At 38.8% G+C, this 18,362-nt stretch overlaps 1 protein-coding gene across 1 annotated transcript in view; it reads right to left on the reverse strand.

The window, feature by feature from the left end:
- Positions 1-18,362, reverse strand: part of PCDH7 (protocadherin 7) — a 509,222-nt gene that overhangs the window by 431,423 nt on the left and 59,437 nt on the right. Inside the window, exon 2 of the mRNA XM_045284109.1 lies at positions 3,384-3,443. Within this exon, the coding sequence (XP_045140044.1) occupies positions 3,384-3,443 (60 nt within the window). The remainder of the gene's footprint in view (positions 1-3,383; positions 3,444-18,362) is intronic.

The following is an 18,362-nucleotide window of genomic DNA, read 5'->3' on the forward strand; positions in this document are numbered from 1 at the left end:
GAAGGGGAGAAATCAAAAGCCAAAATGAAAGTAAACACTTCAACCCTGAATAATATTAAAATTCTTATTTTTCATTCCTTACATATATTGTGTGTTGTGAAATTGGTGCAAGCTAATGACGGATGGGTTCTCAATACAATTTATCAATTGATAATCTCATCCATTGCTTCAGTGCATTTTTGTTCATTTTACTTGAGCCAAGACTAGTCCCCCAGTTATCCATAGGGACAGAGGAAAGCAGCAAGCATACATGGTTGGTTGAGGTAGTGGATCGGGAGAGGCTTGGAATAGGGAAGTCTGCCAGTCAGTCACCTAAGTATCTAATCTTACAAAAATGAAGAATACGTACGACAAAATTCGTTTTCATGACCAAACGAAGTTTCATACATGGCCAAAAGTTAGCCTTGGTGGAACTATTTTAAAAGCTCAGTCAGACAACAGTCTAAATAAGCATTCTCAATAACCTGAGTGACTTTGAAAGTGATGGTAGTTTGCAAGTCCGTATGGGATGACAGGGACAAAGGGGGGTGGGAGGGGGGAGGACAGGTATTTGTCTTCATTTTGCACCCTGCTGTTTCTCTGCCCTTGCTCCTTTGGCGTAGTAGCAGGAAACTGAAAGAAAAGCCGCCTTGTTCCGTATGAGGCACTTTGCTACTAAACATGAATCGTGAAATTATAACAGGTCGCAAGACTCCTCTCTCTGCCTGATGCTCCTTCTTTACGATCAGATGAAAGCGCCCTACAGCAATAAACATCAGGGGCTGGTGTTTCCGTCTCTGCACCCAACCAGGCTGATCCAAATCCAGAAAGGCCTTTGAAGTTCTAAAGATCTTCAGTGCTGATCAATCCCTCCTCCGGGGACAAAGAGCAAGAAAAACTGGTCCTGGCACTTTAATACTCTGCCAGGGAATGCATTCAACTTAATGCGGGGACAAAAAGGCTTCCTCTGTTACAAATTGACTAATTCTGTACTTGAATGCATTTGATTAAATGAACAGAAGGGGACCTCTTGGCGGCAGAACATGATTATTTTATGTCACACTATCTGCTTGAATAAAGCCAGCTAAGGATGGACCCACGGCCACTGTCAATTCTTATTTCCCTTTGCTTTAGGGGATGGGTCAGGCTCGGGGTCAATTTCAGGGGGAAAGAGTATGTGAATCTCTTAATACACTTGTTCATTTATAATATTTCTATGTTCTCTTGTCCAAAACCAGGTAAGTGAAGACCGAGAAAGGGCTTGACGTCGGTGTTCTTCGTTGCATCGAGGGGATTCTCCCTCCTGGCAGCCGTAGGCACAACAGCCGAGAGCTGCCCGCCCTGGCTTACAATCTGCAGTGCAACCCACGCGCGAATGAGAACATGGCTCCCGGGTCTCACTGCTAAGTGACCGGGCAAAGGTGGACATCAGACGTCTAAGTCCATTCCAATGTTTTCTCTGAAAGGTTCACAAACCTTTTCTCTTTATTGAAAGGTTCTGTGCGGTTTATCCTCTAATGGTATAAATATGCATATTCTAAAAACCAGCACCACGAAAAGGTTATGCCCCATTACGCTTTCCAAGGAGGTTAAAATAAAGTTGTAAGAGCTCCTAATATAATAATTAAAAAGGAAATACAGGCATTTATAAATTAGTTACTTTTTTATTATTTTGGTCACCAAAAAATATTCAATACAGTACAACCATACAGTCGGTAAACATAATTTATGATGATAGTTGAAATAAAGACAAAAATCCCCGTAATGTTACAACTAGGATACTGACGGTAGTTGATTGCCACATAGAAAGAAGAGGGGAACAATACCAACCACAAAGTTCAGAGGCAAGGTAAAGAGTGACACGTGCGAATAATACCAGATTAGCAATAGTTTCCAAATTACCATGGCACGTGTTGACGAGAGAAGATGTTAATCTTTTATAAATTATCAGTGACTCGTCTCTTTTAACACAGGATTGTTTGCTATACAACTACGTTTAAAGAAAAGTGAACTAAGCCCGTACACGTTGGTATGATTGAAAATTAGCATCAGAACACAAATAGTTTCTCTTCTGTCAATTCACCTGTATTTGCAGCATCTTCCACTGAGCTAAGTAACCTGAAGGGGTGTAAGACGACTTTCCAATCTGCCTTGAGACTGATTTCATAGTAGATTAACACATCTGGTTTCCAAAAAGTGTTATCATCTTAACTTTAATGACTCAATTGCATTAAATACTGTATTTACTTGGTGAAACTAGTCATTCTATTTTAGGGATGCTTCCTTTGTGAAGAACAAGTTTCAATAATGACTAATACCTGGGAAGAAATGGCTTAGGACAGTTTACCTCTTTACATTCTAGGTAACATACTAAAGTGCAATATGCCTCCTTACACTTACACACAGATACAAATGCATACACTCATAACCATATAAAAATCAGATGTTGTATTACACGGTATTTTCAATTGAGCAAGTAGCTATAATGCAAAGAGGCACTTCCTGCATGCAATTCATTCTTAATAAAATTTGGAAAAGCTCTCCTCTGCATAGAAACCACAAATTTTAAAGGCCAGTTTCCTATTAATATAATGGCCATACATTCCTCAAACATTGACATGGTTGACCCTACATTTAATATGAAGGTGTGTTATATGTCTGAGTCTGTGAGATACAATGTGCTCGATTTATCTTGGCTTTTATACTACAGTACATTATGTTTCAACCAGTATCATTACCTACATTTGACTTCCTCTCATGCAAAGTTTCTCACCTTCCCTGATTGGCAGTAGGATTTCTTCACAGTACCTTCTTAGGCAGCGCTAGAGCAGTCTATTTTACTCAGAATTCAGTCCTGAGGTATACATTTCCATTTTCTTTGTTGATCTAGCACAGGCTCAGGTGATTTCTACATAATGCATTCAATTAGCTCAAGCAAGGCAAAAGAAATCACATCTAGACTAATCTCCACATTGTTAAGCATAAACAGTAAGAAGATACGTTTCTACTTTTTGCTTGAGTCCATTCAAGTACAAACTGAAGAAAAGGGATTTCCTGTTCTTCTTTTCATACTTCTGAGTATGACGATATCTGATTCTGTTTTTCCACAGTTATTGATAAGACTGCAAAACCTCTCTCACAACCCTCCTTTGTTCTATAGAGAGAGCTTGATTCCCCCCAACCGCCCACCCCCAGTGGTTTGCAAAGTAGACTTGGGTTCTTTTTGCAGGGATTTATTTTGAAGCCATTTTGTTTTCTTCAAAATCAGGGCTTCATTTTAATCAGCTAGTGATCCTGCCCCTTGGGAATCGATTTCTTTTTCACACAAGACAAATCCAGGTCTATTAGGATCCAACCCGTGGAGTTGGAGTATTGTGTGTATTTCACTTACGAAGAGCACCTACATTCATTTTACACGATTCCTCAAGGTGGCCAGAGGGGGTCGTGATCTGCACTGTATCCACCTATAAAAAATACAAAAATATATGTCTGCTTTACCAGGATGTGAGTAGGGACTTGCTCACCTAGTCTCAAAGCTTGGGCTGCACACCTCTTCAATGATGAATCCTTCCTTCTTTAAGATACACCTGCAATGGCCCTATCCTTCTGCAGAAGTCATAGACATCACAATTCTTCCTACCACTCATAACCGCAGGGCATCTACATCAATGCCACTTGCTCATTTCCAAGGATGCTATCTCTGGAAAGAAATGTTTGCATGGCATTGGAAACACAGTTCACTGCATTTTAGGTTTCAGACTTTGCAAGGCTATGAAATGTCAGGGAGGTGGAGGGCTTTGGCTTGGCTCATTAAACATACAAAAAGGACCAAGTGGTAATTCAGATGTCACTGCTTTTACAACTTGCAAACCCCTTGTATTCAAACGACGTAAGTTTGATTGCAATGTTCACACCCTTCAAAGCAGCCCTTGTCTTCAAATGCAACTTAAGATTGTGCACTCTCTGGAAACCTGGCCGATTTGCATGCCAGCAACAAATGGCCTGCTGATGTGTGGTCAAGGATAAATCACTCACCCCTTCAAAGTCAGAACTGTAAAAGGGCAATGTTCGGACACTTTAGATCTAGCTTGCACAGACGAACGTGCTGGTAAATACTCTTTCAAAATGTTTTGGTGCTAATGTCAAATTTAAAGCTGCTAAATGAGTCCTCTAAACTTGAGTTTGATTCCTGCTCTCTCTGCCTGAAGATCCTCAAGGCGTGGTCTTCCAGGGTGATGGTGTAACTGATGCTGTGGGGGAAAGAAATCTTTCAATAAGTAGATTTGAAAACTTCTAAGAAGGCCAGTCGTAATTTCCATAGAGGTGGAAAATGGCATGATTCATTCCTCCAAACTCCGTATCTTTAATAATTAGAATCAGCAAAGAAAAATGTTCCGAGTAAGCAACACATTTCCAAGGTAGCAATTCACCAGCACACAATGGGAACCAGTGTTAGAAAAGAAGCCCTTGATTTATTTCATTGAATGCTCGATCTTATTTTTTAAAGCAATTGTGTGGAGAGAGAGAGAGAGAGAGAGACAGAGAGAGAGAGAGAGATGCAAGGTGTGACTACTTTTACAATTAGTTCATAATATCCAGGGGCAGAGGATGTTAAATGGGTAATTGATTTTATCTTTTTTAGAATTTTTCTTTCCCTTCTCCAACAGCTGTAAGGAGCTGTGGTGATGCTGTGGGCGAAGCACCAGGCTGTTCATACTCACCCACCACAGCAAGGGAGAGAGAAGCTGCTTCGTGCTGGTAAAGATTTACAATCTTCGAAACCCTACGGAGCACTTCTGCTCTGTCCTACAGAGTTGCCGTGCAGAGGAACCAGCTCCATGGCAGGGGGTTGCTTTTCTAATAACCTGAGATGTTCTGGTCAATGACAAACCAAGGATACACTTACCAAGACCATCTATAAACCTTAGTTATTTTAACTGTAAGTTTGAAAGGAAGATAAGTTTTATCTTACATAATCCATATGAAAAATAAAAGTTCCACTACGCATTTAACTGCAAAAAAAAAAAACAAACAACCCAACCCATGTATGTTTATAAATTACCACCATGTTTCTGTAATAGATGCTAGGATCACATTGGATCATCTTTTATGCACTCCCGCTATATGTGATAAACATGCATACTGCGCCCATCTTCAGGGGAGAAGGAAGCCTCGTCGGTCTTTTGCAAGCAGCTGGTGCGTTCACACTCCTGACCTTGTGGTTAGCAGCCCAACACCACCAGGATTTCTATCTATGTATTTATAATGTGTGTGAACTGTTACCCCAAAGAGGCTCAGAGTTCCAAGCCTCTCCATTCCTCTGTTCTTGTTAGCTCACAAAACAAGATTCCAGACAAGGGGAAAAATTCAGACAAGAGCCAGAGTTTGAACAGAAAGAGTCAGTGTATTAAAGGGAAACAATTTGGAGAAGAAGCCCAGAGTCTTTAGCTAGTCTAAAAGGCCCAGAAAAGCACAATGTTAAATCTTACCATATATACTAGTGTATATATACTAGTTTTTCAGCACATTTTAAAATGCAGGATTTTTGGAAAAATAAGGGCCCTGGCCGAAAATTGGGGCAACCTTTACTCAAGTATACATGGTACATTAACTAGTGGAGGGCTCCTCATCAAAGACTGGCTTTCAGGTGGGTCCTTGCTATTGGCTGGTTCCCCAGTAATATCCTTCCTCCTTATAGGTATTCAGACATTCTATCCACCCAGGACCCCAGGCTTCATGCTGTGCTCTTGTCTCAGACCCCAACTCAAGAGTCTATTCCGTTATTGCGGGTGTTGTGTGAACATCCTGTCTTCCCGCAGCCATCTCATTATCTCTATCTGGCCTCTGCCATTGATAAGGACGTGTTTTCTATCTGCCCTTCACTTTTCTCTGTGCTGGAGTGGCTGGTGAGGAGCCTGTCTCTCTGTCTTTTGTGTTTAAGATTCCAATAGTTTCCTTCCCCTCCTTCTCTCCTTGTTATTTTCCCATGCACTAACATCCACCATGAGCCAGGTGTCCAAGTTCCTCGTTTAGTTTTCATCACTAAGCTACCACATATTCCACACATCATCCTGAGTGAACATCACCGCCATTCTTCCTTCTCAGTGTAGACATGGGGAACACAATGAAAATGACTTAATGGAGGGATGCAGATGGAAGGGCCCATTAAGGGTATCAGAAAGCATTTGTTACAGTATCACACAAATGGTTTTCATATTTTCAAATGATATGACTATCGTTGATTTTCTATTTGTCACATGATTTTAGCTTAGGAACTAAGCTCTGAACTGCAGCATATGCTCTATTTTAATTGCACATTATTTTGCCCCTAGTTTCACTCTTAAATTTGAATTTCTCTTCTTAATATCGTCCACATAAAAGGTGTTCTCACCTTCCCATTAAAAAAAGATATTATGTAACATACTCTACAGTGTTTCAATAAAAGAATAAAGCTAAGCAAAATTTTCTATAAAGAAACAAAAACCTCAGGGCTTCAAAATGTTTCATTTTTATTTTCAAGCCTTGACTTATACTTCTACCTTAACAGCACACCTAGAAATACAATCGACTTCCACACTGTACGTACCATGTGCCGTGAAACACAATGAAGCCCACTTACTAAAGCACTATTGAGTAGTACTGCTGTCATTTCTTACATTAACGATATAAGAGGTTTTTGTTTTTGTAATTTTAACCTTTGATCCACTGAGAAAATGTCTCTGCTTACTCACATTGACCTGTCACTAAAGCCAAGAAAAATGGATTCCTCAGTCAGCATTAAAGATTCATGTTTAAAAGCAAACATGCATACTTCAGATCACATAGAGAGCTCACTTCTGAAACCTATCATTGGAAAGGGTCAGGGTGGAAATGGAGGTAACCAGGATGTGTTTGTTTTGATTGGAATCAGCTAATTAAAAAAGCCTGGGAGCAATTTTCGGATCACTCGAGCCTGCCACCAAGGAGATAGGCTCTAGTAAATCACACCAAGTCAGGTCCAATTCTGTTCAAGCTGCATAGACACCGCCTTTGTCTTTGCCTCTCAACCTTCTTGGACAATTCGCTCCATCACGCAGGCAACAAGTGGTGCCCACACACATGCGTGCTCCCATACACACAGAATGAGATAAAGCCCAAGTCATTCCTACCAAGCCATCTTACCCAGCTTTCATGTCATACCCCAGTGATGGAAATAAACTGGGAATTTAATTTGTACAATATTACCAATAAAGGTCACGTAACTTAAGAAAAGCATGCTCTTCTGTTCCAGCCCTCCCTGGGTTTCTGGGGTGAAGGAAGGGCTGGTGAATCAGAGAAAGCAGAAACGACGCAGACCTAGATGCAAGGATATACTGAGCACTCACACTCAATACATATGTTCCTCAGAACTTTGAAAAAAACTACAATTCCATGAATACATAGGAATTCATATATCTGGTGCATCTATTTTCTACTTATTTGAATTAGCTATGCATCAATTCTAAATCATGCACCTATTTAATTGGTGTAGATTAAGTACAAGTATCTGTTGAATGTGTTTACATATAATTGGCAATATATAAAAGGATTCAATGAATATTCATTATTTTTTTCCTTGTCTGATGCTCAAATTTAGGAAGAAGTAGAGGATATCATAAAATACAGAGCATATTGATAAACATTTCTGCAATCTATAAATATGAATGTGACATGCATAGCCTAAGAACTGGTACAAGTAAGCATTTCCTATCAGCATTTAAGAATTAATTTATTTTTAAAATACTGAAAAGCCGTTTGAAAAGGAAAATGAGACTTCAGCCAAACAGAACTGAGGAGAATGGGGGGCTATGTGAAGGGCAATTCTGGGCAGTACTGTGGCCTTTTAATGCCTTTGAATTATGAAAATCATGTGTCAGAAACGATAATATAATTATTATTAATTATTTCACTGGCTCTATAGATGTTAATTACAAGGTTGCACTTACCTTTCAATTATACCTCACAAAATTCTGGTTAATAAGAATTATTTTGCCCATATTTCATATGAGAAAATTAAGTCTCAGAAAGTTTAAACTTCTTACATGAAGCCATCCAAAAATGTGGCAGAACCAGGCAGGAAACTATGACTTTGCCTCCTAATCAAATGTTCTTTCCTCTGCTATACTATGTGTTCTTAAAAAAAAAAAAAAGCTAAAAATGAGGACCTAATGCCAGAGGCTTAAGTGGAGAGGAAATGTTTTGAGAATGATGAGGGCAATGAATGTACAAATGTGCTTTACACAGTTGATGTATGTATGGATTGCGATAAGAGTTGTATGAGCCCCTAATAAAATGATTTTTTTAAAAAAGCTAAGGTATAGTTGTAAATGCCCCAGTTTTCCATGATATTGTAAGGACTAATAATAAGCAAACTTATGTAAGTTTCACAAACTATTTTCAATAGACAATTTAAGAATTTCAGTTTGTAGAATACTCAGGATGCTACCATAATTATCAGGAATACTTAAAAGAAGAAAAAAAAAACTTCTACATACCTGAAAGTTGTTTAAATGCCACAAAAAGAAAGAAAGAAAGCAATAAGACTAATTCTATCCAGCCAAAGAAAGGAAGTACATCCATTGACAGGTGTGAGAATGAAATTTCAAAATAGCTTATTTGCAAAGCTTGACAGTTTGATTGTACTTTTGAGAAAAGCAGACTTTTGCATTGTGAGTCAGCCACTGAAGGAAGTAGCCCTTTAAGGAAAGAAGATAGATACTATCATAGTAATTGCTCATTATGAGTACTTTGCCCAGATGTCCAAATATGAAGAATTTGGGGGATCACCAGAAGAATGCCTGGCAAGCAAGCACTATGCATTGCCTGATTGATTTTTAGAATCATGGCATTTTAGAGTTGTAAAAACGGGCCAAAGTGACTGAGTCCAATCATATAAGAGGCCTGGGATGGAGGCACGGAAAGAAAGACAGAGCAAGTTAAACATAGGACTGGGGTTCTGAGGAAACGTGTATTTCTCTAAGATAAACATATGCATAAAGAGATGAGTAAACTTAGGGAGTTACAGGTAAGATTCAAATGATAAAGCCAGGAGAGTTTCACAGAGCAGAGACTATAGTGTTAAGATATTATCAAGAAGTGCATTGCCCAATAGAAAGCTGGACTTTAAAAGATGGATAAATTTGTAATGGATGGAATAAAGGGCAAAAGCATTTCGAGAAGAAGCAAAGTGTGGGGAAGATACTAAGGCCAGCCAGCAATGAGCAGATGCCTCTACCTCAACCAGAGATTTCCTTCATCCTACTCCGTTCCTTCAGGATTGTTTGGTCTACTTCTATACTCCGATCACGTCTACTAAGTAGAAAAGAAATCAGTACAATCAGAAAAAGAAAATGCCCAGTATGTCCAATATTAGAATTACACACACACACTAAGTCGGTAACTCTCAGAAAAAGAGAGTATGCAACTAAAACAAGTATTTGTTAGGAGAAAACAAATGTCATCAAGTATTTAAGGTCTCGGCTCTTGGTCAGCATAGCCATAAATGTTGTCATGTATTAGTCTTAGTTCATTAGCTTAATTTTTTCTCGATTGAATTTTAAATAAATACTGAAGGAAGCTCCCTTTCTAATCAGGGAATTGGGGAGAGGAAACCAAAAAGATGGGGCTTGAAAAAATTTGTGGAGAAAAAAAAGATTAAAAGATAATGGATTTTCCCTATGAAATTTTTAAAGGCCCTTGATATACTACTATTCAATTTAAAATATTAGAATAAGAATCCAGCTTTATAGTTCCAATTTCAGTTTGCCAAAGTGGAGGATTAATGTGTTTCCAACCCTAAAGCTCCTAAAAAAATAAATTTTAAAGGATGCAAACTTAAACTATCCTCCTCCTCCTTCTCAGATCTGTATAGCAGCCACCTTTGGGAAGGAAAGGAGGACTGGCTGGTATTCCTCTGCCAGAGCAATCGGCAGCCTGAGGGAAACAGGGACCACATTGTGATGAGAAGGTGGAGTGAACAGCAAGCATGGCTGTGCTTCCGTGCCACTGAAATGGCAATCTTGTGTCTGAAAAATTGAGAGTTACTAGTGGAGCCTTGAACACTCACCGAGGAGAATAAGAAGTAACGTGTCTCCAGGTGATGGGTAAACCCACTCAGTCTGATCCACAAACAAGTAAATGAAGTAAATGTCCCTGGAAATAATTGGGACTTGAAAATGTCAATGTCACGTAGAACAAAATGCTCAAATCCAACTAAATAGTTTCCTGCCTGTGAATGATAAATTAAGAAACTAGTAATTGACATTGTGGTGGTGAGGTTCTTTTGGTTGCTAATAGATGGATTTCCAAGTTGCCTTTAATTCTCTTTTAATACCACCGTGGTTTTCCAGCTTCAAAAATCTGTCTTCTGATCATCAGAAATATTTTTTCATACATTCTGAGAGGTACTGATTCAAGGACTGTGATAAGCATATTTAAATATTGACTTTGGGTATATAGAAAAAATATTACATATATAACTAATAAAGAAAATATAATTTCAGGGATAAACGTATCACACTGACTCGACTTCTACTGAACTGTGGCCATCACTAGGGCCGCCGCCTGTCTGTAGACTTGGTAACTATGATGGTCTACATTCGGCTTAGATGCTGGAAACTAGGCTCCCATATTTCAAATGCCAGCACCGTTATCTATGCTGCACAGTTTTCAGCAAAGCCTTTGAACTAAGACAGAGTCAGAAGAAAGGCGATCTACTTCTGAAACTTAGGCATCACAACAGAATACTGTCCAGGTTAGTGTGGAAAATAGGCCCCTCTAGAATGGACTTCCGCAGCTTTGCTGTACAACATGTAGAATGTGGCGATGGGCATTTGGAGCCAGCAGGAAGCCACCTAACAAAAACAGCACTGAGGTCCAGAGAAGTAACAGCACATGCACAACAGAATATTGCAGACCTAAAATTAAAACTAAATGCCACCCCCACCCCGCCCCACACTCAGTTGAATTGCTTATTTTTTATTTAAATGATGAGAATCAAAGAAATGGAAGATTTAGAGGTGATGTTATTTAAATAAAGACCATACATCTCTAATTTCAATAAATCTCACTTGTGGTATCTATATATCGCATAGCCATCCTTTTAGTGTATGGAGGACTTGTATTATTAATGCCAGTTGGCTCATCAAAATGAACCAGTGGCAATGAAAAAAAAATCATCATTACTAAACAATATTCTTAGTACTTAATGTTTTTTTGTGTGTGAGTGAGCTGAATCTGCAAAGCTTTTTTAAATTTTGAAGAATTTTTAAAAGCCTATAATAAGCTTTCTTTAAACCGAACTTGGATGTAGATCCAGAATCTAAATTTTTGGGTGGCTACAATCACTAGCATATACATTTAAAAATATACCTATGGTACAAAATATACTGCAAATCTTACACTTTAAAATAGGTCACTGGCCTCATAAGATGCTTAATCAAAAAGCAATATGGGGTTTCTTAACAACTGAAAAAAGATTATTTGCTTCTCTTTTGCTCTTTTGTCTTATACGTTCAATGTGATGTATTAGTTTAATTAAAGTCTACCAAATTATCATAAGGATTTTATGTGCTGAACTAATTGGGTTTTGTTCTCCTCTCCTTTTCATTTGGAATCAAAACTTTTTTTATTTTTTGATACTTAGTGTAAGATACTAGAAAACCATTGGAAAGAAAGGTATGTGAGATGCCTAATGGAGTGACCATTGTCATCTTGGACATGAAATAAAGTAAACCTGACATGCAGTGAAAAGCACCCTGATGGCATAGTGGTTATGCATTGGGCTACTAACTGCAAGGTCAGCAGTTTGAAACCCTCAGCTGAGAGAAAGACAGGCCTTGCTGATCTTGTAATGAATCAAGGGCTCTGAAATCCAGAGGCAGTTCTACCCTGTCCTATAGAGTCGCTATGAGTTGTCATCAACTCAATAGCAGCGAGTTGTGTTTTCTGTTTTTGTTTGCTTTTTCAACTTTGGTTTATGCAGTGAAAATAAATCAATGCTTTCAATGAGCTAAGAGGATTACTACTGTGGCTCAGATCCAAACCATACCAAGAATCCTATGACACACAAAATGGCAAGTGTATTAATAGAAAACATGGTTGGCCCTAACATAGAAAGATGAAATGTATCATCCCATAAAATTAGTTCTCCTTGTTGGGAAGGTGAGCATCATAGAATGCCAATTTAATAGAAGAAAGTATTATTGCATTGAGGGAGTACTTGAGTGCAGGCCCAATGTCCTTCTGCTACCTTAATTCTAAACCTATAATTATAGGTTCATAGATCTATTTCCCCATCCTCATACAAATATATTTGCATATGTACATGTCTCTAACTAGACCTTTATACATGCCCTTTGCCTCCCAGCTCTTTCCTCTACTTCCCTTGATTCCCCTCCTGTCCCACTATCATGCTCAGTCCCCACCAGGATTTCAGCACTTTCTCTTTGTTACATTCCCCTTGATCATGCCCTACCAGGTCTCCCACACCCACCTCCCCACCAATTTAGATCGCTTATTGTTCCCTTGTCCCTGGGTTTGTTAACACCTCTTCCCTTCCCTCCACTTCCCCCTTTCCCATGTCCCCCCGGAACTATATGTGACCTCCTCCCTGGGGGACGGACAACCAAAAAGTGGGTGAAGGGAGACGTCGGACAGGGCAAGATATGACAAAATAACAATTTATAAATTATCAAGGGCTCATGAGGGAGGGGGGAGTGGGGAGGGAGGGGAAAAATGAGGACCTAATGACGGGGGTTTAAGTGGAGAGGAAATGTTTTGAGAATGATGAGGGCAATGAATGTACAAATGTGCTTTACACAATTGATATGTGTATGGATTGTGATAAGAGTTGTATGAGCCCCTAATAAAATGATTAAAATAAAAAATAAATTATACTTTTTAATTTAAAAGAAAAAATGAGTTCTCCTTTTAGATTTGCATTGTAGTCAGGATTAGACATACATTACCAGGTTCATAGGAGCCCTTGTAGTGCAGGGTTAAAGTGCTCAGCTGCTACCTGAAAGGGCAGGTTCAAGACCACCCTTTGCTCTGTGGGAAAAATATGTGGCAATCTGCTTTCCTAAAGATGGACAGTCTTGGAAACCTATGAGTAGTTCTCTTCTGTCCTATGGAGTCCATGATGGTGGCGAGGAGCTTGGTTTTATCTGTCTTGGTACCAGGTAGCTCTTTAATAAGCACATAAGTGAATATGAAATTACTAAACGCAACATGCTAAGTGAAAGTTGTATCGAAAGTAATAGCACTGATATTATCAGTCTTATCAAGGGTGAATTGGAAAAAATTGCAAGCGAAATAAACTAGCACTACTAGGAAACTACTTTCTCTAATTGATTGTTACCACCCAACAACAACAAAAATAAGAATACACTATGAACCTGAAAATAGTTAACTACTTATTTTGAGGAGCCTGGGGGACAGAGATTACCCATGATTTCTTCAGAGGACCAGTCCTAAGGACCATTAGCCAATATGGGAGACTTGACATAAATCACCTCAACCAGTCACGCTGCTTCTTTTGTTGCAAAAATAAAATTAAATCAAAACACACACTACTGTCCTGAAAGAAAAGAAATAATCTATTTATTGCAGATGAGACCTCTTGGAAAGTTTGAGCTTGTAATTTATCTACTAAATTGCTTTTTAAATTTTTCTTCCTACTTCATAACACAGTGAGTTTTCATTTATGAATCACAACTCACGTTTTATTCAGTGTTTACCAGAAATCAGGCTGTCTCGTACTCTTCCTGCAAAGTACATAAGTGTAATATCAGTAACCCTACTTACGAACACATGGGAATCAGGAATTAGGAAATTAACTGGCCTTAAATCACCCATCTAAAAACATGGCAGGATTGGCACGAACATGGAAGCACCAGCCCTTGACTGTCTGCTCTTAAGGAGACAGCACTGCATTCCTCATTAGTGATTAAAACTTGTACTGAACGCAGATTGTTGACTCTATATGTCCTTCGGTCCTGGTTTTCATACACCAAAAAAAAGAAAAAAACTTATACCACAACTTCAAGAAGGTAACCCCCAATGACATAACACGTCTAAGATATTCCCTAATACGTACAATGAAGTACCAAACAAAACAATACCACCCCAAAATACATAAAATTTGGAAACCAGATCAAGTCCGCCACGCATTGTAGGAGGAATCAAGGCAGGCTTCTGCCTTTGACCTTCTGAACCCAACCCTCCAGTGCACTCCATTTAGTGACCCCTTTCTTCCTCTCTCTCAATAGCTTTTTGTAATTAAGAGATTTAGTTGGAATTGCTATGCCTTTTCAAATATACAACGATATTTTTAAGACAGGACATTATTTTAACTTTTAAATATATCCACAAGACATTCATAATGGAACCCTTGATTTTTATTTAAAAGTCCATCTTAACCGATTACAGGGATCTACATATAACCTCCTCCGTGGGGGATGGACAACAGAAAAGTGGGTGAAGGGAGACATCGGACGGTGTAAGATATGACAAAATAATAATAATTTATAAATTATCAAGGGTTCATGAGAGAGTGGGGAGTGAGGAGAGAGGGGGGGAAATGAGGAGCTGCTACCAAGGGCTCAAGTGCAAAGCAAATGTTTTGAGAATGATGATGGCAACAAATGTACAAACGTGCTTGGCACAATGGATGGGTGTATGGATTGTGATAAGAGTTGTATGAGCCCACAATAAAATGATTTTTTTTAAGTCCCTCTCACAGATGACACACAAGCCCACAGACACAGATCCCCACTTCTCAATATACTATTCTGAAGAATAATCCATACGTGTACATAATGGCACACACACAGGTCTTAAGCCTGTGGGTTCACATCTCTTCAAAAACATACCACTATGCTCTGAAATATCAGGAGCTCAAAATGTGCATACTAATACTTAAGCCAAGGAAATGATAACCAATTCAACACGTGCAAGAGTCGGTCCAAAAACATTGCAGCAAAATCATGCAAACTTTTACTAGACAAAAATATCAAATTGTAAAGCTAATGCTTCTCTACATATCCTCCATCTATACCATCTATACCATCTAGGTCTCCTGGTGAAAGCGGCACTTCAACTTAAACCACATTTTTAAAAAAACTGAACCCTTCAGAGATTCACAGTGTGTGGGTCTTTTTCAATATTCTTTCAATTTTAGGGAAATATTTTGGAGGGTCAATGTTATAAGTTGGTAAAGCTTCCCAAAGCTTTCTATTTTCAAAGAAAGAGCATGTTCAATGTCATGATGAAGATAATTTCTTCGGTGCAACCTTCCTCAAATTTTTCGCTCCCATGATTATTTCAATTCTCATTAAAACTCTTCATAATAAGCCCCCACCATCATCCTGTGTCCTCTAAGGAAATCTATCAAAATTATCCCTTTGGAGTCCCGGGAAGTTTAGTCACCTTGAACTTCCTAGATGACTTCTCTGCCATGGCTTTAACTGGCTCAGCAGAGCCCCCTCCGAAGTCACGATTAAGATAGGCGATTTTCGGGAAAGAACCGTAAGGAGACGAAGAGAAGTGTATTACTGAGAGAGCCCGTCTGCATTCCATCCACTGATTGTTGCTGTTGTTAAGGGCCATCAAGTAGGCCGACCCATAGGGACCCTCTGCTCGACAGGACGAAACACTGCACGGAACTGCGCCGTCTTCACCATCGCTCCCATGCCTGAGCCCATTGATGCAGCCACTGTGTCCATCCATCTTGTTGGGAGTCTTCCTCTTTTTGGAAGCCATTCCACTTTACAAAACATATGTCTTTCTCCACAGACTGGTCTTTCCTGACAGTATGTCCAAAGTATGTTAAGATGAAATCCTGCCATCCTTGCCTCTAAGGAGCTCACTGGTCTTACTTCTTCCAAAACAGATTTGGTTGTCCTTTCAGCAGTCCCTTGTATTTTCAGTATTATTCTCCAGCACCACAATTTAAATGCAACAGTTTTTCTACAGTCTTCCTTATTAAATGTCCAACTTTCACATGCATGTGATGCAATGGAAAGCACCATGGTTTGCGTCAGATGCACCTTAGCCCTCAAAGTAGCATCCTTGTTCTTCAATACTCTATAGATTTATTTGCAGAAGATTTACCTAATGCAATATTAGTTGTTTAGGATCTCTTCACTGCTTAGTAGGGACATGTTTAAACATGTTTTCTTATGGAATAAACTCATGCATGTATGAACTGCAGCCCTAGAAGCAGTAAGTTTTGACTTACCCTCATAGGTTCTCAGATAATTCTCTCATTGGATGTCTCTGAAAACACACTCCTGAGAAGGCATGAATTCTCAGTGAGTGCACATGTGCATTTTCAACAGATATACTTGAATTACTCCATTTGTTTTAAGCCAAGGAGTGAAAGGGATTCTTTGACAAAACTGTCATCTTTAAAACACGGTGATATTTCATTTTCTCCTTCTGCACTATTTAGATTGCCTGAAACTGAAATGCTTCCAGTAGTTCTTGTGTCCAATTTTTCAAAGCTGTCACTTCTTAGCAAATCTGCTTAAGCAAAATACTTATGTTGTTAGAAAACAGAACAAACATACATTATAAAATACACTCTATTCTTCTTTGCAGGTCAGAATCTTTATTCAAGAATGGGAACTTGGAAGAACATGTGGAAATAAACTAAAAGATGACTATGACGGATTGGCTTAAGTCAATGAATCCGGTGCACCTTTGATTAGTTTCCAGAGATACAGTTGGACTTAGCTCAGTAGTGTTTTCCACACAATAATCATATAATCAAAATGTTATTTCTAGGCATTCATGAAAGGTCATTAAATTGGAAAGGAACAAATCCACAGGAAAATGGGACAATGAAAGATGGCCATGGTTACCCATGCTCAACTCAGGTTTACAGCAGCTATTGTACTCAACTTGTCAACAGTCTAGGCCCCAGAGGTTAACAAAGAAATCACCAAGTGTTACACTTGGGCACGTGTGGTCTTTCTGAATTGTCGATATCATAACTCTTATCCAACAATACCTGAACGAGAGAAAGCACAAAACAGCACAACCATAAGACTTGAGTGAAAAAAGTAAGACCTTAGTTATTACTTAGCAACTTCCAAATGTGCAAAGAAATATGCTTGGAAATGGCTCAATTATAATGACATACAGATTACTAAAAATTCCTAACACGATTCTTCACAATGTCAAGTGAGTATATTTTGTTATTTTAATACGTATACAGCACAAATGATCTGTAAATCATGTCTACCTATAGTGAATATATTGTTTTTATCTATATTGAACATGTTTGTTACACACAGACCTTGGTTTCCCACATGCATGACCACAGCATTCTCGCTTAATTTTTCAAATCCACACAGTAAAAATGACCTAAAACTTAAAACGCCTTCCACTGTTTTAAAAAGCTAGTCATGTCTCAGCAAAAGCCAAGACTGCTTATGGTGTACAATCTGAAACCCAATTCGCTCCCAGCACTTTAACACTAGCTCTGTCAACCTTTAACACCACAAAATCAATACCCTGGAACGTCATGGTTCTCTGATGGCCCACAAAGTCAAGGCATGATCAATTTCAACTTCCTTACTAGACAGAAATAAACTTAGACAACTAAAAGATTTCATTAAAGTTAAATTCAATAATACAAAGGACTAAGGGTAGAAAGCATCAAAGTGGTTAGAATTCAATTCAATAAATTTACATCTAACTCTAATCCATTTCTAAATCCAACTAACATTTCACACACCACCAAATGGTGTGTATTAGAAATTAAAATAAGGGTATGCCTTATTTGAATCTCTTAGATAAAGAAACACTTCCAATGAGTTTATTAATAATCCTTTCATTTTCCACTATTTTTAAAGCTCCTCCATATAGAGAGAGCAAGTTGGTTCTCAAGCATCTGCTTGTAAACATGGAAGTATATGCTTTCTAAAGCATCTATAGAGACATAGACCCAAAAGAAATCAGTGAACGGGGATCTTGAGGTTGGAGGAAAACTGGAAAGAAACCCAGTGAACAAAACTAAAATAATCTTAAATCATTGAGCAAAGAGAGGGCCTAACAAGCATAGATAAGGCAAACTAGTGTCGGCGGACTTAGAAGCAAGGGGAGCCCAAAGCAGAGTTTGGCCTTCAGATTGTTCATGCTCTTCTCTTCCCGTCACATCAGGGCCAGATGACAAAAACACTAACACTCTCATCTAGTGGCCCACAGAGGAGCCGGTGACATAATCCTGGTCAATAATCAGACAAAAGTCCTTAGATGGAGAATCTCCAAAAGGGGGAGTATTTATCTTTCCTCTTGTGCCTTCCCCCCTTCTTCCTGCCTGAGAAAGGGACACAGTAGCTGCAGATGGAGCAGGATAC

Source organism: Echinops telfairi, unplaced genomic scaffold (genome assembly GCF_000313985.2).
Source record: "Echinops telfairi isolate 266 unplaced genomic scaffold, ASM31398v2 ScPeMD7_7468;HRSCAF=8506_0, whole genome shotgun sequence".
NCBI classification, from domain to species: Eukaryota; Metazoa; Chordata; class Mammalia; order Afrosoricida; family Tenrecidae; genus Echinops; species Echinops telfairi.